The 27785-nt window shown below is 36.6% G+C and overlaps 3 protein-coding genes across 4 annotated transcripts; 2 read left to right on the top strand and 1 right to left on the bottom strand.

The window, feature by feature from the left end:
• The first annotated feature begins 68 nt into the window (after positions 1–68).
• Positions 69–24884, top strand: LOC129730334 (myosin-2 essential light chain). Of its 2 annotated transcripts, XM_055689611.1 has the most exons (4): positions 69–228; positions 306–333; positions 23865–24193; positions 24286–24884. In XM_055689611.1, exons 1-4 carry the CDS (start codon positions 226–228, stop codon positions 24367–24369), a joined length of 444 nt encoding a protein of 147 aa, XP_055545586.1. In that variant the 5' UTR covers positions 69–225; the 3' UTR covers positions 24370–24884. The 2 variants fall into 2 exon arrangements, with proteins under 2 accessions (XP_055545586.1, XP_055545585.1); XM_055689610.1 differs by lacking the exons at positions 69–228; positions 306–333 and adding an exon at positions 13681–14255.
• On the top strand, positions 1369–2099 carry LOC129730333 (uncharacterized). Its single transcript, XM_055689608.1, has one exon. It carries the CDS (start codon positions 1419–1421, stop codon positions 2061–2063), a length of 645 nt encoding a protein of 214 aa, XP_055545583.1. The 5' UTR covers positions 1369–1418; the 3' UTR covers positions 2064–2099.
• On the bottom strand, positions 24382–26607 carry LOC129730332 (STE20-related kinase adapter protein alpha). Its single transcript, XM_055689607.1, has 4 exons — positions 26160–26607; positions 25412–26109; positions 25219–25349; positions 24382–25129 (listed from the first exon to the last, which is right to left on the bottom strand). The coding sequence occupies exons 1-4, from the start codon at positions 26322–26324 to the stop codon at positions 25041–25043; spliced, it is 1083 nt and encodes a 360-aa protein (XP_055545582.1). The 5' UTR covers positions 26325–26607; the 3' UTR covers positions 24382–25040.
• Between the last annotated feature and the right edge of the window lie 1178 nt (positions 26608–27785).

Raw genomic sequence — 27785 nt, 5'->3', positions numbered from 1 at the left:
GCTGCATGGGGCTGCAAAAAGATTCGCTGTACGAAATATATCTGGCAGCGCTGCCAATGATTAATCACTTTGCTGTCATCTATCTTCTACATCTTGATCTTCTAGCGTATAATCTGGCTCGCGTAAACTTGTTTGATTTGCTTACTCGCAAAAATTGGTGAAAAAAGACTACCTTAAGTGCTTAATTTATTCTGTTCATTATTGCATTTAAATAAACGTTACACAATGGTAAGTGATTAAAAGTTTAAATACGAAAATCCGCAGTCACAAAGTGACGAATCCAAATTTCTTGCGTTTTTTTCCAGACCAATTTTACGGAAGATCAACTGGCTGGTGAGTGAAAGTTATAGATTAACAATTATAGAAATTCCTTAATACATACTTGAAAAGTGTGGCATAGTCTATATATACCCAGTTAAAACATTTTTTTTGTGTTATATGATGAGATCTGCATGGTGTATGTCATCAAATTCCAATGTTATGACGTCACTTGTTGAGTGAGTAATTACAAAGAAATGATAATTAGTGAATTTTAAACCAGTAAAAATGTTGACGCCGAATCGATACAGTTATTTTCTATTTGAATGTTTCGTTTTGCAAAATGTGAATTGCTGTGAAAGCTTGATTATCGAAATGAAATGAAATTTGTGTTTATCAGTTGGCAAAAATAACAATACTAGAGAACCACTGACGACTAACAGGGCGTCGTTCACAAAAGACGTACGATATATGAGTGAATACAAAAAAATATTTGTGGTTTTTTTTATTTTAAATAATATTTTAAACAGTGTTCGGTGGATATTGAACAAAGTTCTATACAATTCAAATAAAGAATGATGGCAAGTGTCAGGTCTAATTAAGTTAGTGATAGAAAAAATTGAAAAAGGGTGTTGGCATTTGGCTTTTTGATATTAAGGGCTGCGGATAAGAAAATGGCACACAGGAAACGAACTTTATTCGAAAATCGTTTGAAGAAACCTAAAAGTTGAACTATGGGGTGTAGTGGTAAAAACCACTCAATATGTATTCGATTTTTTTTATGAGATTCCAGTCTGATGATATATTTAGGTTCTTCTAAATGATCTGATTGTTTCCTGCCATGAAGGTATAAAAAATACTTCTATGATTTTTAGCACAAACGTATTTTTAAATGTAATTTGATTTCGATTTTTAAATATTTCATTCAACTCTTACCATAAAAATAATGACCTTTAACTGAGTTAAAATCGGAGAGTTTGATTCACCGCAATAGTGATATGTTCTTTTCATGTGACTTATATAAAGTGTAGCCAATTGAGTTTTGTACGCATTAGCTAAGCCTTTTCTTTCGCGCAGTGCCTCTCAGAAAATTAAACTTAAAATATTTTGTACCAAGAAGTTTCGTTAATCAGAAAGGTGCAGACTTTGAAATACTTTAGATGTCTTATTGGCTGTCCTCTTTGTTAGCTTTGCTTTCGGTGTGCACCATTTTGGTGTCTCAGTATACGGAGGAAGCTGTGAATTACAAATTTTGCGTCTGTCCTTGTGAGCATTTACTTACTTTAAATGTGAAACAATATTTTACTGGTGATGCAAACTGCGTTATGATGCGCAATACCTACTTTAATGGTTTTACATTTGTTAACGAAGACAACCCGGGCGGACAACGAGCAGTGCATCATGATATAAAACATGTAACCGTAAAGCCAATGGTGGTTCCATTCAATTACGCTTGGAGAATATTCTATCCGTGGTGGAATATCAGCAGTGTCACACGTAAAATTCCTGTGGTAATACAAAATATTATGACGCAGGAATTCATGCGAACATCTGGAACTATAAACGTAAGCATTCGTCTCGTCGTAACCACAGCTACTCTTTCGTACGACTCATTGTGGGAGCCCTCTAATTTCGCGAATCGTTACCTATTCAAACACGTCAAATCTAATCGGTGGTTGACGGCTCATCAGCATTACAAGGACCGGTGGGATCGTGGTCAAATGGGCATTGATTTAATAGGGGACAATAGGTCATCTGAATATGACGATGTGTTCCAGTTCCGAACGCAATCATGCTATATATAGAAATGAAGTAATAAAGTGTCAAAGTGTCCAGTTAAAGCGGTTGAGTTTTATTGTTTAGTTTCCCATCGATGATAAGGCATTGTATTTAAATTTAGCCAAACCACAAATCGGAACTTAAGTTCAGTCTCCTATGGAGACCTAATACTTCGGATTACCACTTCTTGTCGCCTGGTACTTTCGCTCTCGCCTCTGTACAATTAATTTTTACTTCTAATAAAATCCCAGTTTATGTCAAGGTACAATACTGATATAATAAGTCAATTGGCGTATGTTTGAATTATAAATTGGCAGAGACTCTTAACGTCGGTACGACTACTAAACTTCGGAAGATCGAATTCTGATAGGGGGAAATGTAGCACTTAGGTTTTTCGTTTGCATTTTAACCTGCCACTTAAAAAATTAAAATTTAATTCACATTTTTAAATTGTCATCCTATCTTTGATGCTTCAATGCATTTGGATTTTACAAAACTCCAAACATACGTGCGATTTGGATTCTCAAAAACTGCTACCTATATTTTTTTCTAATCAAAATGATTTAATCGACACAAAACAAAATAATTTAACATATATTATTAAATTACTTAAACTCGATTTGCTGATGAGAATCATATCAATTGCAACAGTGGTACTAATTAATAAACTCATTAGGGGTGGCGTCAAAAATACTGCTGTAAGAGAAATCATGATTAAACCTTAAGGTATCCATATTGCGGAAATAGTCTAAACTCAATGAAATTTCATTTGATTTGAAAATCCAAAAAATAATCATGGGTCATCCGATTAAACGAAAACTAGAGCTGTTGCTGCACTGTGCTCATTGTTAGGCAATTCTACAATGAATAACTTTGTTCCATGTGGTATTGCAGAGTAAATCTTTAGGTACGATATTTTTAATCAATTTTTTACCAACCTAAGCCTATCAACACGCCAATTGGCTTACGTTGATCACGAACGACGTTGCAAATCGCTTTGTAAATAAATTTTGCCTGGAACACTGTTTGCTGATTTTTCCTACTATTGCTCAAGTTGCAAGTTCTAGGCTAGTGAAACCTAGAGAATGTATGCTAAGACACCAAACCTCCCAGTTGGTCTCGACGTACGTTGCTGGTCCAACGAGGTAGTCGTTTTAGGCTTGAACCTCGGATCGATTAAAAAAAAACACGTTTCAAGATTCTGATTTTTTTATATTTATTTTGAATTTTTCTTTATTGAAGAAAACACTTACAGTGTATATTTTTTCCAAAATTTTGATTAAACTTTTTACAAAATTTTTTTTACAAAGTGTCTACACAAATCAATCAAACGAACCTTTGTTTTAAATGTGTGGCCTAAATATCCTTTTACAGTGCAAACAATGTTTATACTATAAAACGATATTAATATTGGAGAGTACCAATGCGATTTTCAGGTATCTACAACGGACCGGTGAACATTTACCTTGCGTCAACTGCTTGACAAGTTGAGAGAAGTTAACTTGCAGACTCATCATCTGTTCATAAACTTCAAAGCGGCATACGATTCAGTTAGGCGCAGCGAGTTATGGCAGATTATGCTTGAACACGGTTTCCCGTCAATGCTGATTGAGCTGATTTGCGCCACCTTTGACGGTTTCTCATCATGCGTCAGAATAGCGGGCGTAATGTCGAACTCGTTCGTGACGTTGGACGGTCTGAAGTAAGGTGACAGGCTCTCGAATCTATTTTTGACATTGTTTTGGCGGGTGTAGTACGGACAGCTGGCATGCAAAGTAGGGATGGTATTGATGTTTTTTTCAGACATCTGCAGAAGCGGATGCGTATGCGTATGCGGATATTGTAGTCGAGATTCAGATATTGATATTGTGATTTGGACAAAATGCAATTGAAATGCGGATATGTAAATTTGAGTATGGGGATATGGCAAATCATGCTTCATAAACATCAGTTTGACTGCTTTCTCGTCAGTTAGTCAGCTAAGAAGCGGGTCATACATTTTACCAGCACTGCTGAATAGTTGCTCACTACGGATGCTTGTCATGAAGCTGATCGCTAACTCCGAGTTTTCCCTTCTACCATAGAAGGAGATTTCCTGTGGGCAGGATGCGTTCCTCTTTAAGGTTTAAGGTCACACACTGTTTCCAAAGCTGCAAAAACGTGATCGAAATTATTTTGACCCAAAAAACTAGATTTCAGAGCCATAGTGCCTCCAGGAAAGTTGATCCATTAATTATTTTCCACTTTATAGAAGTTGCAATTTTGTGATTAATCCACTTAACAGTGAGAAGCGAATTTTACTTTTTTCAGTTTTGCATATAAAAATTCACTTTGTTCGGCAAAGTTGTTGCACATTTTATAAGAAACAACTTTCTCAAAGGTATCATACTTCTACCTGCCTTTTTTAATGGATTTTTGTAGAGGTTTCTACAGATGGCCACTAAAAATCATTTTTTTAAATATAACATTTGGTCGGCGTGCGACCAGACCGAACCAAGCGCCAAAAACATTATTTCGAGTAATCGGCGATCAAAGTTTAGCCTTTCCGTATGCTTCCTGCAAGCTGCTGCAGAGAAATTTTGTTATAATACCATTAAAAACTGTTCAAATGATTTCGTTTTTTTTCATAGAAGATAGATTATTAGTTTTAACATCCACTGGTGTTAAAAACTCAATTTTCAAAAAAATGGCGCTTGGTTCGATCTGGTCGCACGCCGACCATTTAGTGGTGATTTTCTACTATTTTCCAATGTTCTGCGTTGTTGTTTACTATCACAAAATACACCATTTCATCGAAAAAAGTTTGTCTCTCATATTTCATCGGTTATTAACGATTTTTATTGAAACAAAGCACTAATTTACTAACAGATATCTTTAAAATCTGCAAATATCTGCAGATTAAACCTTTTCTATATTTATGTATAAAAAACCTCATTTAGTCCAGATATAGGTATTTGTCTTTCGCTGTCTCCTGTGCAGATATTTGTAAATAAGTAAGTGCATTATTTTAATAAAAATCTAATAATTAAATAAACTTGAGAGATAAAAATAAACTTTTTTCGGTGAACTTGTATGTTTTAATGCAGTTAACAACATTGTAGAACATTGAAAAATTTCAGAAAATCACTATAAAAAGTTATATTAAAAAATGATTTCAAGAGGCATTCTAGAGCAAACTTCACAATAGTTCATTTAAATGACCAGATACAAGTATAGTGTCTTCGACAAAGTTGTTTCTTACGAAATGTGCTAGAACTTTACTCAGTAAAGTGGATTTTCATATGCAAAAATGAGAAAAATAAAATTCATATCTCACTTTTAGGTAGATTAATCACAAAATTCTAACTTCTACAAAATGGAGAATTACTTTACTGAACACACTATTACTCCAAAATCATTATTTTTTGAAATAAGAGTAATTAGTGTAAACTAGCGCATTATTATAGTAAAAATCTCCAACATCCAGAAATATATGTGAGACAAAAATAAACTTTCTTTGGAGATATTGTTCGTTTTGTTGTAGCAAATAATTTTGTAGAACACTCGAAAATTGTAGAAAATCACTATAAAAGTAGAATAGCAAAAAAAGATTCGTTTAACGAATTGAAATCGGCTCAGTTTGGTTTGATTTGGTTATCTACCAATCAAATTTTAAACACAAAAGAAATCTGTGAATGACTCGAATACATAGAAATATTTCCTTTTCACGCTATAACAATCACATTCTTGCAAAGCATTGCTTTTAGTTAATGTCAATCCCACTTTTGTAAAAAAAATACATTAAACGCCAGATAGTTTTTGCCTTTCTCCTAGAAAGGTATAGCAATCACTTGCAAAACCGAAAGTATAAAAGTGCTCCAAAGGGCCGAATGGCATATATCACTCGACTCAGCTCGACGAGCTGAGCATTTTCTGTATGTGTGGGTGTATGTGTGTGTATGTGTGTGTGTATGTGTGTGTGTATATGTGTGTGTATGTGTGTGTGTATGCGTGTGTATGTATGTGTGTGTGTGTGTGTGTATGTGCAGATTTTTATTCTCACTCACTTTTCTCAGAGGTGGCTGACCCGATTTCCACAAAACTAGTGTCAAATAATAAGTCTAGCTGCCTCATAACACCCAATTGCATTTAACTGTAATCGAACTGAAATTTCGTGTGTAAAGTACCGAAATGTGAAAATCACGAAACTTCATTATCTCAGAAACTACACAACCGATTTGATCAATATTATTATCAGATGAGCGGGCTACACGCAAGAGTTGGATGGTGCGAAACCAGTACAAAATTTTGCGTTTTTAGCGCAATTGTTGATGTAATTCGGAACCAGTACAATGATTGCGTGTTGGGCATAACGCAATTAATGCTCTAGCGTTTCTCCAATGTATTTGGCAGCTCCAAACTACTACACCTAAACAGTTCCAACTGGTATCAAGCAGCATTGCAAAGCGAGCGAGAAGCAAAGCCATTTTCCTCCTTTCTGCTTGAGGACGAGCAGGACGAGACATTTGCTACGCTTTTTTAGTCTTTTGCACATACGCTTTCGAGATACTTTTTCTCCTTCATGCATTCCTCTGAATAGCAGCAAGCACGCACGCAGTATGAGTGAGACTAACAACACTGGTATCAAGTATGTACAGCACGGGTGTCTCGCTCATTTCGTGAAGCAACGAGATATCGCCTTGTGCGTCGCAATCCGAACCGAAAGAGAAGCGAAAAAGCAACCTGCAAATTGTATGTGACATGTCTAGTCTTGTCGCACATACATGAAATTCTACGAGCGAGAGAGAAATTTCTCTCGTCGCTTGAGAAAAAAGCGCGTGCACAGAAGCAAAAAATAATCCATGAGTAGCAGTTACTAATACACTCGACGTGAGAAATAAAGTGTCGGTATATGATACATATTCTGATTTCATTCTATGTCAATGTATTCGCAGTACAACTGTTGCGTTATGCGTTTCACACATTTATTGTGCGATTTCTGTGCAACATTTGTGCGAATCAGGAAGACACAACGATTGTACAAGACTTCAACTTTTGCGTGTAGTTAATATTCCGGAAATACCCATATTGGGTGCTATTTGGTCGTTTGTCGCTGTTTTTTCGAAACCGGAAGTTGCCGTTTTGGATTCCATAATGACATTTGGAGACAATTTCTCGATTTCGAAAGTCATACTGGTTAAAGAAACCCTCATATTGGGTGGAATTTGGTCATTTTCAGCTGTTTTTCAGAAACCGGAAGTCGCCATCTTAGAATTCAAAATGATATCTGTGGTTGATTTCAGCTCCTGTGTATCATTCTTGATCCGGTTATTATTATATTGGGTGGAAATCGGCCATTTTGGCTGTTTCCAGAAACCGGAAATTGCCATCTTACAATCCAAAATGTTGCCTTAGGTCGATTACGGAACATATTTGTTACCACTAAAAACATTCACCTGCCAAATATGGTTCCATTTTGTTGATTAGTTCGCGAGATGTGCAGAAATTTGTGCAGAAACATGTGCTTCCAGAAGAGGGAGGGGAGTCGAACCATTATGGACATATTTGTTACCTCTGAAAACATTCACATACCAAATTAAGTTGTATTTTCTTGATTGGATCTTGATTGATCTTGTGCGAAATTTGTGTTTCATTTGTATGGGACCCCTCCCTTATAGAAGAGGGAGGGGTGTCAGAGGCGTCTCGTCCACCTGTTCAAACTGTTCATAGGACAGGTAGACAATCTCAGACAAAAAGTTAACCGTTTCTCATTTTTGGAGTGAATGGAAAATCATCGAAGGTAATTTATTTGTAATTGTAATTTGTAATTGTAATGTTATCCCGAACATGCTTATTCTGTTGTCAACTTAGTGGAATCTTATGCGCCGTGAAGAATGTAACCTGATGGGCTAGACTTCAAACCACGCCATACAACTCACACGCAACGCAACCCACACTCAGTAATGACTACCGTTTGTTCAGGCCTTTCAGTTGAACCAAGCGTCGTTCAAACACTTCTCTACGACAGGGCAAACGCAGTCTGTTATGTTCACCGCTACTAATGCAACGCTTGCGTAAAAATGACATTTTTGGTTCAAACTCATTGTTGAACGAAAAGCCGATGGCAATGAGAGAAAACATTCATTATACACCATCTCTTCAGTGTCTTTTCACCTGTTTCGTTTTGCCTTTCTGTTTCTTCTCTCGACACCATTGAAATTTGAGAGAGACCATATGGCCGCGAGAGTACGCAGCAGAGCTGCGATTAATCCAAGCAACATGCTGACTATGACGAGAGAGAAAATATCATCGCACTCATTTCTTTCTCTCATGAATAGCTAGCAACCATCACAGTAAGCGTGGAGATCCGACAAGTGATTCAATATCTTGTCTCTTTTGTTGCCATTTTCGGGTTCTAATTGTCAATCGTCGTGAATACACAGAGTTCACTCGGAAATATCACGGCAATGCAAATCAAGGTGATTCTTGGAATATCAAAAATCGTTTCAGTAGCGTGATTATGTCAAGGCCAGCTTGAAGTTTGTTGCTATCAGAATTTTTTAAATTTGATCTGCTTTGCGGTCCGTGACGATCCCAACTCAAGATATGGCCACCAATGAACTAGGTTTATAATTTCAAACCAGTGGTTATAGGTGTCGCTTGATGGCCTGGCACAACAACCCAGAGTATTCGGAACATAACCGGAACAGGTCCGCATTTTTACATTTTTCAATTAGAGGCATGGTAGGATTTTAAGCACTTCTAAGCACTGCTTTGATCATCGTTACCATGTTACTGAAACATATTCCGGCCATATATCCGAAACCAGTCGATTAACTCCGGCCATCCTCTTCGTTAAAAGAAAATATGAATGAAAACTAGGAGAAAAGCAAAACCGTTCCGCACCGAAATTGAACAGTTTCAAAGTTGAACCGTGCCAAAATTTAACAGGATCTGTATATAAATATACACACCCATACATATTTAAAAGTTTTCGTTCTGCCACCCGCGATTCATTTTTTGCCGCGAACTAACACTGTCTTTAGTTTAACCTACAACAAGCACAATATTCAAGAATCAAATTAATAAACTCATGCTGTCAAAAAACAAATAAAAAATGCAATATTATTTTTCAGATATGAGATCATTTGAAAAATATTAATAGAATTCTTTTTATTCCAATTGGTGTTATGAAGAAGCATATTCTCTACTGAGAGTAAAAATGAATGATCTAACAGATTCAAAATGTACCAAACTAAAATACGCTCAGTTACAAAACGAAGTAATAGTTGTTTATAGACAATGCTTTTAGTCGGCTTGCAGCCAAACCGAACCAAGCGTCGAAAAACATTTATCGCCGCAATTGCTGTGTACAAGCTGTTACAGAGAATTTTTGTTATAATATCGTTATCAAATGCTCAAACGATTTCGTTACTTCATAATAGATAGATTATTACTTCTCATATCCACTGGGTGCCAATAACTCAATTTGAGAAAACGGCGCTTAGTTCGGTCTGATCGCACGCCGACCATATATCAATATCATACATATCAATTGAAGAAAAATCATTGATTTTATGTTTGCTATCCTCATAACATCATGCTGTCAAAATGAACTTGGTATTTCTGCTGATTCAATCTCAGTACAGCCATACCCGAATGATCGAGAAAGTTAGCAAGAAAAAAATAAGAGTGAGAGTTGACGCTAAGAGAATCATTGTAACATTGCAAACTCTTTTGTAATGAACCATGCATCGTAGTTGGCTGATTCTGGTGTTGCATCATTTTAGCGTAATGTCAGTAGTATGATATTGACTTTCCGCAGCTCTGGTACGCAGATCTCAATCTTCAGAGCTTTCGTAGTAGATTCATTCATTATTTTTCTGGATGTGGTGGTGTTCTTTGGTTTTCATTTAAGACTTTTCATCCATTTTGTTCATTCGAAAACTTGAACGTCGTATAGCCCGTGTAGTGCACGTTTGTCTTCTTACGCGCTGCTTACTTTCTTGTTCAAAATTTTAACATCCTCTAAGGAAACGATTTAGCATTGAACTAAAATTCGATAAACAAAGTTAGGTTCTTTACTCACGTAAAGACTTTACTCACGTAAAGAGTTTTGAGAAAAAAAGATAATAAACATAATTTCGACTGTCGTTAGAAAAAACCTGCAAAAAAATTATTCTGAAACACTTCGGCTGGCAGAATGATCTGGCATTGCCTAACACATCTGTGGAAAACAGATTTCCTCTATGAAGTGAAGCAGATAACATTATTCTACGATGAAATTATCGAAAATTAGCGCTCATATTAGACTGTAGGATTCCTTTGCCATATAGATAAATAAAATTTGTCAATTTTTTTTTCACAATACTATTGTTTCAATGTTGCGAAAATTGAATGAACAGGTAGCCCAATTGGCCACGCGTCGCCTCTGCAAACCATTGTGCGCATATTTGTTACCTCTAAAAACATTCAACTGCCAAATTTGGTAAGCTCTCGAGATGTGCAGAAATTCGTGTTTCATTTGTATGGAACCGCTCCCTTCCAGAAAAGGGAAGGGCGTCCAACTATTATGGACATATTCGTTACCCTATAAAACATCCACATGCCACATTCGGTTTAATTTACTTGGCTTGTTCTTGAGTTGTGCAGAAATTTATGTTCAATTTGTATGGGACCCTTTCCTTCCAGAAGAGGGAGGGGTCTCAAACTATCATGGGAACCTTTATTGGCACAAAAACATACTACATACATACTACATACTACATACTACATACGACATACAAACTACACACAAATTTTCACGTCGAATGGTTCAGAAGTTTTCGAGCCTATATGTATCATACAGACAGACAGACCGGACTGCATTTTTATATGTATAGATTACAACATCAATATTTTAGAACTTAAAGAGTGGATATACATTTATTAGATAAAAGCGTTCATGTAAATCTATTTTAACAAATAAAAGTTTGAATGAGAAAGGCTGGGTCTGACCGTTAGGTGGATTTATTTAGGTTTTTACGATATTTATTTTAAAACTCACTAATTCTAGATTTGACACCAAAATTTGCTATGAACTTACTTCAACTGGCTAAGAATATAAAATCCGTCAGTTTCAATTGTTTTATGCATTACTTTTTAACTAAAAGTCCGATTGCTATGAAATTCAATTTCAGGAATAGTCATCTCCATCAGCAGACTTCGCCGGTTCCAGCAGATTCGAAAAAACTTCTTTGCCAAGAATGGAACATGAAGCATTAGAGTTTTTTAAGTAACCAAACGCATTAATTACATTTAGGAATTTGATAAAGTGGAAGAGGTTTTTTCCACCATTACGTGGATTAATTTGAGTTTTTTCGAGTGTTTTTTGATCAGTCGAGAAAAAAGGGGGTAAACACATCTTGCATTTCTACACTTTACGAGCAAAGAACTTGGCCAAAACCTTTTCTGTGATACCTGTAAGCCCAAATATGTCGCGCCTGCATCCGTTTATGTATTCAAGTTGGTGGTGGAACATGTTAAAACGCAATGACTGGTCACTTAAAAGTGGTTTGTTCCTCTATTTGGTATTAAATTGTCGACGCAAAGGCAATCAAGGTTCGCGTGTTTTCCTTATAAGGCATTACAACTCGCGCACGCTCGGCGAACTTTGCTTGTGCGGGGTGCGCGCTCATGCATGATAGCGCATAGGCTGTTGCTTAAACGTATATATGACTGGCATCCGATTTTGAGGCCACCGAAAGGAGACTTTTAGTATATAGCAGGCTACACCATGGGTGACCAGGCCATGCTCAGAGTATGTGCGGTTAGTGCGGTGATAAATGGCGCTTCATCGTTTTCGTATGATTGGCTTAATGTTTTTTTTAGGAAAATCTGTTCCCACCGTCGGCAGAACCTAATTTGGGTATTTACCGTGTTTTGCCAAAGGGCGGGTGCATTGTGACATTTTCCTGATTTTCTACAGAAATTGTTGAGAAAAAATATTCCTATATGCAATTTACTGTAAACAGATGTGCGCTAATGTTGTAATTTTTAATATTTATTAACATTATTTATAGTTTCTTAACTTGAAAATCATTTTGGAATGAACAATCGCGGGCAACACACGGGCGATCAAATATGCTATGTGATGCTTGAAAATCATTTCGGAATAAACAATATTTCTACAGTACGATTATTTGTAACCCCTATTGTGTGTTTGGGTCTGTTTATTTAATTATCAACTATTTTATTGGCTGGAAAGGTAAATGTAAACCAAGTGGTAAGTCAGTAGCAAAAACTGTTACTAAACATAGAACATGTTCTTCGCCTGCTACGCTAACCTTTGTTTACTGAACTGTTAAACCGTTCGTGTATTTGGCTCCAATAACAACAGTCTCCTCTCGCTTATTATCATTGCCGTTATTAGCACCATCTGTTGGATATCATTACACGGTGGCACACCGATCATGTTTGATATTTTTGCTTAATGTCAGTAGCCTTATAATTTGGGTTGGTCAACGTAGTTGTTTTGCTATTCTTGGTCTCCGAGCTACATAATTTGAACACATCCAGCAGCATATTTACAGTGTGCCATTTGCACTATATGGGTTGAGTAGGTTGGAGTAAAATGAGTCGTTTTGTACGTTTTGTACGATGGTCACAATAAAATTGGTGGTGATGGACATAATTTCTCACAATTGCTGCTTAGAAAAACTAATATACAGAGCAGTTCTGGTTTCGTTGATTTTAAGTTGGTTAGCGTAAATGCTAACTTAGCTAAAAAGAGGTAGGCATTATATATGTATACACGAGAAAAAATTAGATTATGAAATTTTGTTTTAGTGCATTATGTACATATTCAACCCGAAAATACTACACTTAAAAATTCTTTGTATTAAAAGTAAAACGATTAAAATGTTTTATTTATCCTCAAACCTTGAGTTGAGTTTTACCAATATAATAATAATGTTAATATAATAATTGAAAAAGGGGCAAGCTAACGATTCTATAGCTTAAACCTTTTACCCTGAATGCCCTTTTTTTAGCAACGGCGTTAAGGTGCTTGCCAATTTTCACACGGGCATCTGGACGATGACTGAAAAGTGAAAGCGATCATGATATCTCATCCCACTGTCGATCCGTGAGCCGCGTGAATGTGTGTTGATTGACGAGTTATTATTATTCAGTTTGATGCAATGCATCTATTTTCTCAAATATCTTGAATTCTGAGTCGAGTTGGCGTAGCGATGTACTTATATACATCTCGAGCACAGTATCTTTTCCAGGCATAACGAGAAGTTTAATGACATAACTTGTGAACGGTGAAGGCTGAATTCAAGCTAGGTTAGGCGACCGTGCGGAATGTTAGATGGCATAGTATTTTTACAGTACACATTTGGTATTGGAAACCGCAACAATTTATCGTAACTGACTCATGTCACGTGTTATGAGTGAAGTTGCGTTCAACACAAAGTAAAAAAAAAACTGTTGACAAATTTGATCTTCAATGTGTTTAGTAACTTAATTCCGTGTTACGTAGTTCTGGTAACATTAGGCAAATAGAATGACCTACCATAGAAACAGAAAACATAAGATAAAATATTTATCGGTTTCTGCCAACAAGTATGCACCATGCGGTTGCATATGCAGCTCAAAGCGTTCGAATATTATTTAAGAATTATCTTTCTTCATCATCAAGAAGTGGAGATCGCAGCGCGTCGCGCTCGTGCAGGCTCTCAGTTACGATCGTACGTTGGAAGTGCTTGCACGCGTCGTGTGCATTGGCGCCCAAAACAGTTGCGAACTGAACACTGGACTTTCCTTTCGGACTCGGATCTTCACCGAGACGGCGGTGCCACTTGTCCTCTTTATCTATTCTGTCCGGTTTCGCACAACGCGTGTGGCCTTAAGCGTTTCACCGCCATCACATCCGCAGGGGTTGTGTTTCCTAGTGCCATTGTTCCGTTCCGCCTGGGTCTCGTGACATATGTCTGTACGCGTCAGTGCTATCGAATTCACGGTTGGCATCAATTGAAGAATAAAGTGGATTATTTTACATCCGTTCGATTGCTCGCTGCAATTCGAGTGTGTATTTAGCTGTCAGGGTTTATTTACTATCAGAACTTACTGGCGATCCGGTACGATAAGAAACTTTGGCTTGTTATTTATTCCTATTGGTAGACGTTAATAGATCTATGCGGTAACCATGTACATGTATGAACCACCAAAGAAGAACAATTTTACTTCTGTTGAAGGTAAGGCAATGTTTGATAAGGCTGTGTACTGCTTATACTAAAAAAAGCATTAGACTTTTCTACTGTCAAGTAAGTCAAGAATTCGAGCTCATAAACCGTTATGCGTTCTATTGCGGTACTTGAATTAATCCAGAAACTAAATTACAGTTATCCATTTAGTTATTTAGCATCTTTTTTAGTGTAATGTGCATGATTTATGAGGAGAATAATATTTACGATATCACCAGACGTGGTGGTTTAGCTGTAGAATAGCGATCCATCTCAATCAATGTGGTATATTTTCAAGGAGAGGTGTACAAAAAAAAAAAGTAAAAAGTATTTTATAGTGATGAGAAGACTGTTATCAAGTGTCGATCAATATTTAACGATACTTTTTTCATGCCTATTATAAATCAGCAACCGAATGCTTAATCTGCTTAAGTGTTCGCTACCTAAATCTAAACATAATAAAAAAGATTTCGCGAATAAACCGTGATAAATTACACTAAAATGAGAGTTGTAAAAATCGCAATTCCTTCCTCTATTTCTCGTTGTTTGCCACCAGTTAAATAAAAGTTCCCTGCCTTAACTAAACAACAACAAAGTGTCGTATTCCAAATGTGAATCGTGGCTTCAAACTTTACGAACAATATCAACTGGTTAAACTTGCTGAAAACATTTTTCTATTTTATTATTTTTAGCTGAAAGGATGGAAATGAGGGAATCATTCTAATGAACTATCGCTCATTATACATTATCACTATCCCTCGATAATATAGTACAGCAGCTGTCAACCTTTTTTGTCCGTGTACACCTTGGTGATCTTTTCCACTTCAATTCTATTATTTGTTGATTTAGACGGTTTTTCATATGGTAATTTCAAATATTTTGAATGTGGGGGGGGGGGGGGGGGGGTTTACGCGAAATCTCGGTTTTCGAAAAACTGGTGTCATCTGAATTTTTTTTTTCTTTTTAAATCGACTCTCTGGGACTTCGTTGACATCATTCAGTCGTTTTTTCAATTGTGGGAGGCGGAGTTTAAAACGTTTAAAATTTATCTTCTGAAATTGATCGCTAGTCTCTCGAAATAACCTGTATAATAATATACACTGTAACTAGTATCGAATACATTATGTTTCATTAGGGTGGTTCATAATATTATAAAAAAATGAAAAATGAAAAAAAGGAAAAATGAAAAAATGAAAAAACTCCACCCCTAGAAAAATTTTCTGAAAAAATATTATAATTATTATAGCATTGTCTTCAGGGTGGCAATGGAATTGGAACAATTGATTTGGAAAAATACCATGTAAAATGACAAGATGTTACAAAATAAATCTACAAAATATTTCAAAAACCTACTCTGTGCTAAAAAAATTATTTATCTCAACCGAAATTAATATTCTGTCTCGCGGAAAATGTTGAATACTTTCATATAATTTGCAAAATCACACACGGGAGGTGCAAGAAATTTAAATATTTGAAAAATGTTTTCGATTCCAAGTGTCTTCAAAGTACATAAAACGGTGGGAACGGATTTTTGAAAGTAAATCTATTTGCTTCTCGATTTTCTCAAGTGGCTGAAAGTTTTACGTTGAAAATATGGTAAAATTTGACGATAAATTGATCAAAAAGGCGTGATGAGATGGATATAGGTACTGAGATGAATATAGGAGCGGTTACCCTAAAAGGTTTTTTTATTTTGTTTCAAAAAACTACAAAGCATTCTAAATTCATCTAAATCGACTAAGTCCCAGAGAGTCGATTTTTTCAAAGCAAATTTTTTTTCAGATGACTCCAGTTCTCGACATTTTATGCGTTTTAAGTCATTTGGCATCAAAAAAAATTTTCGTAAACCGAAATTTCACATACCACCCCCCCCCCCCCCCTTGGGTGATTTTTTCAGATTTCAAAAAAGCCAAACTTCAATCGCTTTGCGTCACCCCATTTTAAGTCCGATTGAGCTGAAATTTTGCACTAAGTGTTTTTTCGGGCAGGTGAACATTTTGTATAGGGTTTTTTTTTTTGAAATTCAAGATGACCATTTTGGTTGGCACCCTATTGCACATGGTAAAAAATTTGCTTTGGGATCAAAAGTGTTGTAACTTAGCAGTAAATTATCAATGTTACAGTATTGGTATGGTACAATCATCACTGTGAATTATTAATTTTGAGCTTTTATCAAGCTTTACTCAGTTGTCCAAGTTCAACGTATTTTTTCCAAATTCAGTTTGCTTTAAGAAAATTCAAGAAATACGATTGAGCGAGAAATAGTTTCTGTAAATTATTTTTGCTGAAAATTTATGTGTATGTGCTAATATGACGTTACGTAATAACGTTTGTATAAAAACCAGGGCTGCAAATTTTCGACACTGCAAACGAAAATGACAAGATCCTCATTTTCACTGTCTCAAGTTGAAACGACCTTCAGTGTCAACGGTGTCAATTTTAAATAAAAGTCCGGTCATTGAAAGAGATAAGATGTCTGATTTAATATCGAAATAATTTTATTTGAGCCAATTGATTGCATGAAGTCGATGAACTATATAAGCATCTACTTTCTCAACCGCATAAACATCGCTAAACCAACACAGCGTGTGGGGAATCACAGAAATGTTGCTATCACCGTTAACTGATTGGAGTTGAAAGTCTTTCTCATTCTCAGCTCATTCGTTGAAAATTGAAATTCAAAGATTTCAATTTCAACTAAAAATCATTTCATGACAGTGAAAATTTGCAGCGCTGATAAAGGCTGCCTGACTATACTGCGGAATGAGTTGGTTTGTGTTATTTTTAAATCTAAAAAAATTAGGGTTTTTTGTTACTTTTCAATTTTTTTTATTGTGGTAAAATTGGGTCTTACGTAATGACGTTTTTAATTAAAAATTGATTCAGAAAACAAAAAAGGGATTGAAAAAATCGGTCATTTTAGATTTTTTTTACAGTTTTTTGAATAGACAATTTAGTTTCCTAAAACTCTTCTGAACAAAACAACTCTTAAGAGGAAATTTTTTTTTTCAACAAAAAATTTTTTCCAACGGCTCCTAAATGACCATACATGGAGCCGCTTGAAAAAGTTTTTGTTATAAAAACCTTATTTTTCTGCAAGAGTTTCTGCTTTCATTTATTCAGATGAGTTTTAGGCAACTGAAATGTCTATTTAGAAAAAAAAAACTAATTTCAAATTAGTTTCATATCTCAAAATATTTTGTCACAATATTTTTATAAAAATTCAGAGACTATCCTAAAAGTCTTCCCTTGACAACTTTTCTCTAGCTCTTGTATTTGCGTACTTTTAGGAGGACTAAGCCAATATTTAGTCGAATTGACACGAAATCTTTTATACTGTATACAATAAAAAGTATTAGAGAGTAGAACTTATATATAATGCAGATATGCGTAAACCTGTTTCTTACATACTTATTAGGGTGTCCCAAAATTGCACAAGTGTGGGGCTCACCCTCCAGATGATAGAAAATGGTGTTACGAACAAACTTTTGTTCGGCGGCAGCTCTAGACAATGATGTTTTCAACTGGCCGCGATGACTTTTTTGAAAAAATCAGTTTTTCTTATGTTAGATCCAAAAAACATGTCCAGTTATTCAATTTTCCATGAAACCTAATCCTTTTATATTTTTTACAGGTTCCTTGGGGTCCAAACTGTAAGGGAAAAATCCGTTTCGGATTGATTATCGTCAATTTATTTTCCTAAAAAAAATCTATCGTTTGGAAAAGAGATTTTTCAAGTATACTTTGACATTCAATCAATAAAAGTGGGTATTAAACCTTATGCTCTCACCAACTGAATACCATTAAAAGTTGGGAAATTTTATGGGGAAGAACATTGCCAAAGACTACATGGCTCTAAAAATACTTGATTTTGAGTTATTCGTAATTTACTGTGAAATAAAAAGTTGAATTTTAATGTTTTCCTACAATAATCAAGGTCGAGTGAAAAAATTAAATAAATATTAACAAGTTTACTGAAGGGGAGGAAATGTATGTAATTTAACGAGGACGCGAAAAATGAACAAGGACAGAAAGTGCGACTTAAAATTAGAAAAAAAAACTTATTCTGATGGGACTCGAACCCGCAATCTCCGGTGACTTCGGTACGGTGCCGGGTCTGCAGACTGCACTTGTGGTATCTTCCGGAAGTCAATGTTAGCCTGGTATTTTTCGATAAAAATGTTAATAATGACTCGAAGCGGAGGTGGTACAAAACTTGAAAAAAGTGAGCAGTGAAAACGACAATTCAAGAGTGAAAAACTTTTCGTCTGTTAAAAATTTAGTGGACTCACAAAGAAGTCACTGAAGTTTTTTCGATAGACTGCGGTTTGGTATCAAGTTTTTTATTCAGGAAGATCCCAAAGCCTGGATAGAAAGAAATTATTATCTTGATGCCAAATCGAAATGTTGAAGCTTAACAGTTATCAATGACCCTGTAGAACGGACCTTTTGAGTAGCAGGAGATTTAGTTAAAATTATAATACTATATGATACGGCAAATCAACATTCTAGTATTGGAAAACATCAAAATGTAACTTTTTATTCCACAGTAAATCACGAATAACTCAAAATCAAGTTATTTCAGAGCCATGTAGTCTTTGGCAATGTTCTTCCCCATAAAATTTCCCAACTTTTAATGGCATTCAGTTAGTGAGAGCATTAGGTTTAATACCCACTTTTATTGATTGAATATCAAAGTAAAGTTGAAAAATCTAATTTCCGAACGATAGGATTTTTTTTAGGAAAATAAATTGACGATAATCAATCCGAAACGAATTCTTCCCTTACAGTTTGGACCCTAAGGAACCTGTAAAAATATAAAAGTATTAGGTTTCATGGAAAATTGAATATCTGGACATGTTTTTTTTATCTAACATAAGAAAAACTGATTTTTTCAAAAAAGTCATCGGTGCCAGTTGCAAACATCATTTTCTAGAGCTGCCACCGAACAAAAGTTTGTTCGTAACATCATTTTCTATCATCTGGAGGGTAAGCCCCAGACTTGTGCAATTTTGGGACACCACCTGTTTTAGTGCCTAGGGCCGACTCAAAATATTTTTATCCTGGGCGCCTGCTCGCTTTAGTCTTGGGCCCAGGTCAGATTCTTATCGACTTCTTCGATTTCCTTGTTGAGGCTGCGTCGCCACGAGCCTCTGATGTGATGTCCTGTTGGATTCCAGTCCAGCGCTTGCCTGTAGGCTTCGTTTTCGCTCCTTCGAAGTGTGTGGCCGACCCACTTTGTTCCCGAATTCGATCTTTGGTGCGCAAACTAATCTGGTTCGATCTCTATACGTTTCGTAGACTCGAACAAGTAACCCAAGTCTTTTATTGATCCTTGCATCTTCGTCACTTTTCGTACCACCGTCTATCGCTATCTGGCTGCCGCGATTGTGGAAGCTCTCGACTTTCTCCACTAATTGCCCTGCTATTGAAAAGTTGGAAAAATTGTCCACGTTTACAGTCATCCCAGTATTATGAGCTAGTCCACACTTCTACCATGTTTCAATAACTTTTAATAGTCATATTTAAGTTTAGTAAACGTGAACAACGTTCACCAAACTCAAATTTGACTATTACATGTTATTGACATACATACATGGGTTTTGTTGATGTTGATGTTGACACCAGCCGCCGAGGAGCGTATAGTCAGGCTGTTGGGCGTACCCTGCATGTCAGAGCGCCGTTATGCTAGTAATGCAACGTCATAAGCCAAATCGAAGTCGTTAAAGTGTATTTTTTACACACGCAAAATTTCATAACAATCGGTTCAGTGTTTATTGAGTTGTTATCGAAACAAGAAGAAAAACGCCAGAAAATCCGACTGCGACCATGAGATGGATCGGAAGACAACTGGGAATCACCCACATAACTGTATCTCGGGTGGTAAATTCGTTTAAGGAGTCCCAAACGACCGAGCGGCCGGCTGGAAGTAGAAGAAAATCGCAGACAGCTGACCCTGGAAGACCAGAAAGGTGTTGGATTATTTCAAGCGTAATCCGAACTTTTCGGTTTTTAAGTTGGGATTGAAGAAAGAATGGATGAAAGTAACCGAAAAGGTCAGCTCCACCATTGCACAAAGTGTAATGAGAGGTCTTGATGGAAAGATGCGAGCTTTCAGTGATGGAAAGGTCATTGAATAAAATAATTATGGCGAAACATAATCTATATGTACATATTAGTTTATAGTTGGCTCCGTAAAACATTAATTTGTATTGTGCCGTGTCAAATAAATGCTGTGTGAGCAAAAAAAATATACACTACCCGTCATAAGTTTGGAATCGCTTTACTGAGTATTGCATCACCCAGTTTGAATATTGCAACACCCCGAAAAGCTTAGCATCACTTAACCTTCTAGTGCCCAAATTAATTTCTAGACGGGCTTCGGTAAAATCACTATGAATCATTAAAAACACTCTTTAAGTATTTATTGAAACTTTTTAGAGGTTTGACTGAAGCCCGCCAAATGGCGGCATTGGGCACTAGAGGGTTAAAATGGGCAGATTTATGTAACTCTATCTTTCGATTCTGGAAACCTAGATAGTTGTGGTCTTCAGCAAAGTTGCTCAGGAGGTCAAGGGCTTGTAACTGGCACCCAGTATAGTGCAGAATTCAGCCGCAACACCGCGCTAGTGTGCATGTAGTTTCGAGTGTTTTGAACGTTATTTAGCTCAATAATCCCGTAATTTAGAGAGTTGCGATTTTCAGCTAAGTTTCTCAAAAGATCAAGGGTTTCTGGTCGGCTAACAGATTAGTTCGGAATTTTTCTTCAATGTGCTGCTGGTGTGCATAAAGTTTTTGGTGTTTTCAACTTACTTTATCTTAAACTCTGTTTAGATAATTGCAATGTTCAGTAACACAGTAACACTTTTCATTTACGCGATTCTATAAGTACTGAGATTGTTTACACATGACGAAGTTTAACCAATTTGAGTGTTGACAGTTTGATCAGTTCACACAATACGTAAGCTTGTGTGTGTTTATTATGAAGAAATGCTTTCATTTCAGGAGGTTACAACATGTAGCATGCGACTGTGTTGGTATGTTGACAGTTTGATCACCAACATTCACAACTCGTTTTACTCGTTTTTTTTTTCTGCAAACAGTTGCAGTAGACATGACTCCAATCGGATGTTGAAGGATTTGAGCACCACAGGGCATTTCGTATTACACCGAATTGTAATGAAAATAAAATCGATGGTATAGTTTGGAACACACATGCGGCGTTATATTGTATTTCGACATGCTTGACCAGAACTGGTGGCACAAGCCGAACACCGCAACTTTGTGGGTAGTAATGGTCACGCGATAAGTTGAAGTCTAAATACAAAAAACTGCATGCACCCTAGCGCCGCTAAGCGGGGTAATTCAGTATTAAATTGTCAACCATGTAGAAGCCTTTAGCCTCCTGAACAAGTTTGCTGAACACCGCAACTTTCTAGCAGGTCGGAATCGTGAGATTAGTTAAGTTCAAAATACAACACATTGTGTGCCCACTAGCACCACACAGCGTTAAAATTTCACACTGAATTGGCTACTAAGTAGCCTTTGACCTTCTGAACAAGTTTGCTGAAAACCGAACTTTTCTAGGTTGTCAGAAACACGAGATATCCGCCTATTCCAGGTGATGCTAAACTTTTCGGGAGGTGTTGCAATATTCAAACTTGGTGTTGCAATACTCAGTAAAGCGATTCCAAACTTATGACGGGTAGTGTATGTATTAGTTCATTCCCTGAAAGTTTCAAGAAAATCCGACTTAAAATAAATTTTTGGCGAACACTTTTATCTGGTGCGTTTTTTTTTCGAGTACACGCTATAGGCTGCCAGAGCAGCCCACGGTTCAACCAATTGCACCTGCCATGATCTCGTCGACAACGATGAGGAACAGTAACGGCGATAATGTACATCCTTGCCTCACACCGGTAACTACCCGAATAAAGTCGGGCAATGCTCCGTTCTGCAGGACTCTGAATGTGAAAGCCTCGTACTGTGCTTCAATGAGGTTGACGATTGTATCTGGGGATCCTTTGCGTCTCAAGGCGCCCACAGATTTTTGTGGTTAGGTCGGTCAAAAACATTTTCATGTTCAATACCAAATATAGAGATTCTGGAAATTTATTAACTCTCCTCTTCGGGACCTAAGACGCCTTGCAACCAGTCGACTGGGAATATCGCGGAGTCCCAGATTTTGCAGAGAAGTAGAATAGCTTGAAGAAGTTGGTCACTGGGGTCTGTAGATAGCCGGTCTGGTCGCGTCTTTCACAGGTATCCTTGGATTCATTCTATCTTCACTCGAGCGTCGTGATATTGCCGGTTACTGCGGCTCTCTCCCTTTGCGTTAACCTTCCTAGAGTGTAATTTTGAGTTGTAATGAAATAACAGATCACGCTATCTTGAAATTACTAACTGACCATTACAACCGTTTCTAACGCAAACATTTTATTCTGCTGCAATTTTTTCAAATTAAATTTTTATATTAAATCTTGAGATGAGTCTTTGGATGGCAAACCCAACCAATTACAAAAGTATCTTCTTTTAAATTATACAACTTTTTCGAATTATCAATAATAAAACTTATTCAGTTATGAGCAGTTCCACAAATAGTCCCAATTTCAATATTTATTTATAAATTGTCATTTTTGATTTGGCGGAAACTATGCTTTGACGTTTCTATGGGCAAAAGATGCCATGTTGTGCTATTGGTTTAATTTTTTGAAACACGACTCACTTTTGCGAAGCTATTGATTGTATTGATGATATCAAATATTTCTAGAGCCAAAACAGTTCTTTCGATCGGTTAACGTCTTCTGCAAAGTTGTAGATAATAATTTTTACCTTCCGAAAAAAATGTACACTCCGGAAAAAAATGTTTTTTTTTAATTAAAAGAAAAATTCAACATTATTGTTATCTAAAAAAACTTATTTTTAAATAGTCAATTTTTGATATGAAAACTACAAAAGATTACCTAACATTGCGAACTGTCCGACCATGAAGAAATCAAAAAAAAAAGATATAATTTTTTGGAAAAATGTTTTTTGGAAGGACAAAATTATTATGTGTATGTAATAACAATAAGTGTCGTGTCTTGTCTCGCGTCGCGTTATTAGTGTCGTCGAAGTTCTTACGTTGCACAAACAAATTATTCGTAGACAAAATTATTATCTACAACTTTGCCAAAGACACTATGCCAATTAAACGAACCGGTTTTGATTCTGAAAATATTTGTAATCATCAATACCTCCACAACATAGTATTTTTCAACAGCTTCTAAAAATCCGTGTTTCAAAAAATTAAACCAATAGCGCCCTATGTTGCTCGTGGAATTGGTAAATATTAGGCATAGACTGATTTCGTACTTCAAGGACAACTGGAAGGCGCGAATATTTATCTCCTATCGCTCTAATTTTTCTTCAGTCAGACAGCAGCTATTATCATCTCATTACTTACATTATCGCCACCGATCGAGAGATTTGCCTTTTTCGGTAACACTGACTGTAAATTGAAGTAGGAGGTTTACATCGAAATCAAAGTTAATGCAGCTGTTTAGCACGTTTGCATTCAATCTGTTGACTGAAAGTGTGTCAATTAGCTCCTATCAACTTGTTCCTTTGTTTCGATTCTAGAATTCCAGGAGGCATTCAATTTGTTCGATAACCGAGGAGATGGCAAGATTCAACAGCAGCAGATTGGAGAGTGCCTACGTGCACTCGGGCAAAATCCAACAGAGTCTGACGTGAAGAAATTCACTATGCAGCTTAAACCAGATGAGCGTGTTTCGTTCGAAGTTTTTCTGCCAATCTATCAAGCCATTTCAAAGCAGCGTACCGCGGATACGGCGGATGATTTTATCGAAGGATTGCGCCACTTTGATAAGGATGCTAGTGGATTCATTTCTTCCGCTGAACTAAGACATTTACTCACTACACTTGGTGAGAAATTGGCCGACGATGAGGTGAGTTAGCAGAATAATGTTCGAACAAACTCGTACCACCCTTATACCCTTATATTTGTTACTATCATACTAACTTATTATACCTTTCGCAGGTTGAGCAACTTCTACAAAATCAGGAGGACTCCCAAGGAAACGTCAACTACGAGGAGTTTGTTCGGATGGTCATGAGTGGTTAAACAGTATAAATGTGCATTTTTCAACAAATCCACCATGTTTTTAAATTTCCTGCTTTTAAAATACACAAGAATTTGTGCCCAATTCCACGTGGAATTGAATAACAATAATCATACTTAGAGGGACAACCATCGAAAAAAATTGGAATGTATCGTTTCCATTTAGAGCATAGTTACTATGAACACCGTACGTAAGGCATTTTAACTTCAATTCGGCAGGTGACTTCATTGGCCACATGCGATGTTGTTTGAAGTTTTAGATACAAGCTACCATTAATTTTTGCTACAATGTCAAATTTTGAAAAGGTTAAAGTATTATTTACCGCCTAATCCTCCGCTATTTCGAATTTGGTTTTGCACGTAAGATACTTTCTGGCATATCGAGCGACTATAGTGAAACATTTAAATGCATTTCTAGCTGGTTCTGAAAACAGAAGTTAAACAATAGTAAAAATACCTATGTCAAATTTTTATTATATTTTAATTTCAGTAATAAAAACGTAACTTATACACTGATATCTTCGGAAGTTTTATTTTAATACTTTGAATTGTTTTTCCGACAACCTTTCTGTTATGGCGCTTTAACAAATATCTAGACGCCTGTAAAAATAACGATTAACGCTAACAAACAGTTTTGACGGTAGAGGGGCTATCGGTGTATCATATAGTGATGTTTATGATACTTCAAAGTCCCATTCGAAATTACTTTCACTCGTGTCCATCGACATTCCTGAGAATTCATTGGATAGGTTGAGATCGTAGTCTGTAAAGAATAATAGAAGATTACATTAGATTTTGACTTGATCAATGGATTTTCACTAAGTCCGTGTATGCGTAACCAAAAGTTCATACCTTTGATGGTATTGAAGTCGGCTGTCTCAATGTCGCATGCTGTGAATTGCTCCCGAATGCTGGTGTACTTGCATTGTTTGAAAACAGGATGACCAAGCAGTTCCGTCGCACTCGCTCGCTCATTTGGATCCCTGAATAGATAGATAGAAGAATAGTCACATTCTTTTTCGACATAACAAAGGTTAGCACTTACGATATCAAACACAGTTCGGCAAATTTGTGAAGCGCGTCAGTAAATTGTCTGCGCGAGTAGATTTGCCTTGTTTGCGTCGAACCGCTATCGCCGACACCGGAATCCATCGCTTGAGCGAACACTTCCTCACTGGGAATAGTGGTGCAGTCTAGGAGTAGTGGCTGATAACCTCGCATCTTTTCCGTCAGCATAAGCGTGGTCTGAAAGTTGCTAAAGGGTTCCACCCCATTTGCTAGCTCACAGGTCGTGATTCCTAGGCTGTATATGTCAGACTTTTCTGTATACCCTAATAAATTTTGGGCCAACACCTCAGGAGCTAACCAGTTGAGACTTTTGGTTGAATGAGGCGGAAGCTCGTGAAGGTTTTTCACACGTTTTCCTTCGCCAAGAAAGTTGGTGCATACGCGAAAGCCACCGATAATGGCTCGTGATTCGTTTAGGAATATGTGACTAGCTCGGATGGACCGATGGATATAACCTTTCCGATGCAGATATTCCAACCCGTTAGTCACATCTTTTAAAATGCAAACTAACAGAATTTCCGGAAATCCCGTTTCGAAGTAATTACTCATCGTATCGCGGCAGGAACCGTAACACATCAATGGTAGTATGAAGTACAAATCTAAGGTATGTACAAAGGCCGTATAGTAACTGAGAATGTTTGGATGGTCAAACTCGCGCATGTGTTTCGCTTCTTCCTACAAGTAATTATAGTAAATTGGGGGAAAAATTAACATCTTTTACATACCATTATAAGATTAAAATCGTTTCGTATGTTTTCCATGAGAAATTTTTTTATTGCTACATGTTCTTTTGAAGGAATATATTGTCCAAGATAGACAATTCCGTTTCCGTTGAAGCATTTTGCCAGTTCTACCTTCAGGTCATAACTACGAAGGTCATGGTTGAACATTGCACCCGAATAGGAACAGTAATTGGTGGGCAATTTTCGTCCAGCAGTGTATTAAGAATATAAACAAGAATCTGTTCCGCTAGCAAAAGTATTTTCCGATAAATTTGAAGATAATACGGTTGCAATATCGTTTCAGTTTTATTGTGGTTTCATTATATTTTACTATCTTTCGTTGAAATAAAAATAACACAAATATTTTTTGAATCGCGTTCGAAAAGACGAGGTTGCTTACTGTTTTCTTTTCTTTTTGTAAGTAGAAAAACAAATATTTTGGTTTCCTCACGCACATTTTGACAGTTCTTTAGAGCAACATCATCAAACTCACCAAACTCACCAGTAGATGCACTGTAAATAATTCGCGCGATCGATCCGAAGACCATTTTACGAGATGTTTTTGAACTAAATTAGGTTGTTCAGCTATACCAGTTTTTTGTATCATCTGAAGAAGCTGCATTTTCTAAGTCAAACGTGATTTTCAAAAATTTCATATCGGGTTTTAAATTAAAAATTGCTCGAAATCTGCTCGAAATTGCTTCAACGACAGTTCGCCACATATACATAAAGCCTGTAGTACACTCTTTGTCTAATGGTCAAATATTTGACCTTCTGACATAATGGTCAAATTTTTTTGACATCATGGTTGTTGTTTGCCCGTGTTTGCCCCATGTTAAAATTGGAGAGTGACAAACAATTATCTTTGACCAAATTTTTATCTGTCAAAAAGTGCCAAATATTTGACGCTTGGTCAAAGAGTGTAATACAGGCTTAAAGCCTGTAGTACACTCTTTGACCGAGCGTCAAATATTTGTCTCTCTTTGACAGATAAAAATTTGGTCAAAGATAATTATTTGTCACTCTCCGATTTTAACATGGGGCAAACACGGGCAAACAACAACCATGATGTCAAATAAATTTGACCATTATGTCAGAAGGTCAAATATTTGACCATTAGACAAAGAGTGTACTACAGGTTTAAGACCTACGTAACACATACGTATTTTTGGTACTCGTTACCTGTGGGGTACCCCGTGCCCGTCCTGTCAAACTGCTCGACAAACAATGAACGAAATGAACTCTACTCGAGCCCTCTGTAAAATTCTGTAAGAAATTATCAAAAAGTTGTTCACAAAACCAGCACTTTTTAAGTGGGAACAAGGTAAGTTCAGGGCTGCGCTACTACTCAAACGTGAGTTTTTTTTTTCAGATGTTGGTATTCAGCTTTTTACGCACCATAATGACGGTCGCTATAGACCATTTTACGAACTGACAGGTGTCACGGATCCTGCTTATATTGATGCTGCTTTTACGTGCGTTATGCCAGCGGTTCCGAGCTTTCTGTCAAATCATTCATGAATTGAGTTCAGAAACGTCTCGTAAAATGGTCTATAATGCGTGTTCGTAATATGCAAACCTTTCTGCTTACGTCAGATTTGGGATAAAATATCCGATAAAAAATTTGAC

Source organism: Wyeomyia smithii, chromosome 3, assembly GCF_029784165.1.
Source record: "Wyeomyia smithii strain HCP4-BCI-WySm-NY-G18 chromosome 3, ASM2978416v1, whole genome shotgun sequence".
Classification (NCBI taxonomy): domain Eukaryota; kingdom Metazoa; phylum Arthropoda; class Insecta; order Diptera; family Culicidae; genus Wyeomyia; species Wyeomyia smithii.
Note: the sequence above shows the minus strand (reverse complement) of the source record. Positions and strands in the feature narration are given on the sequence as shown.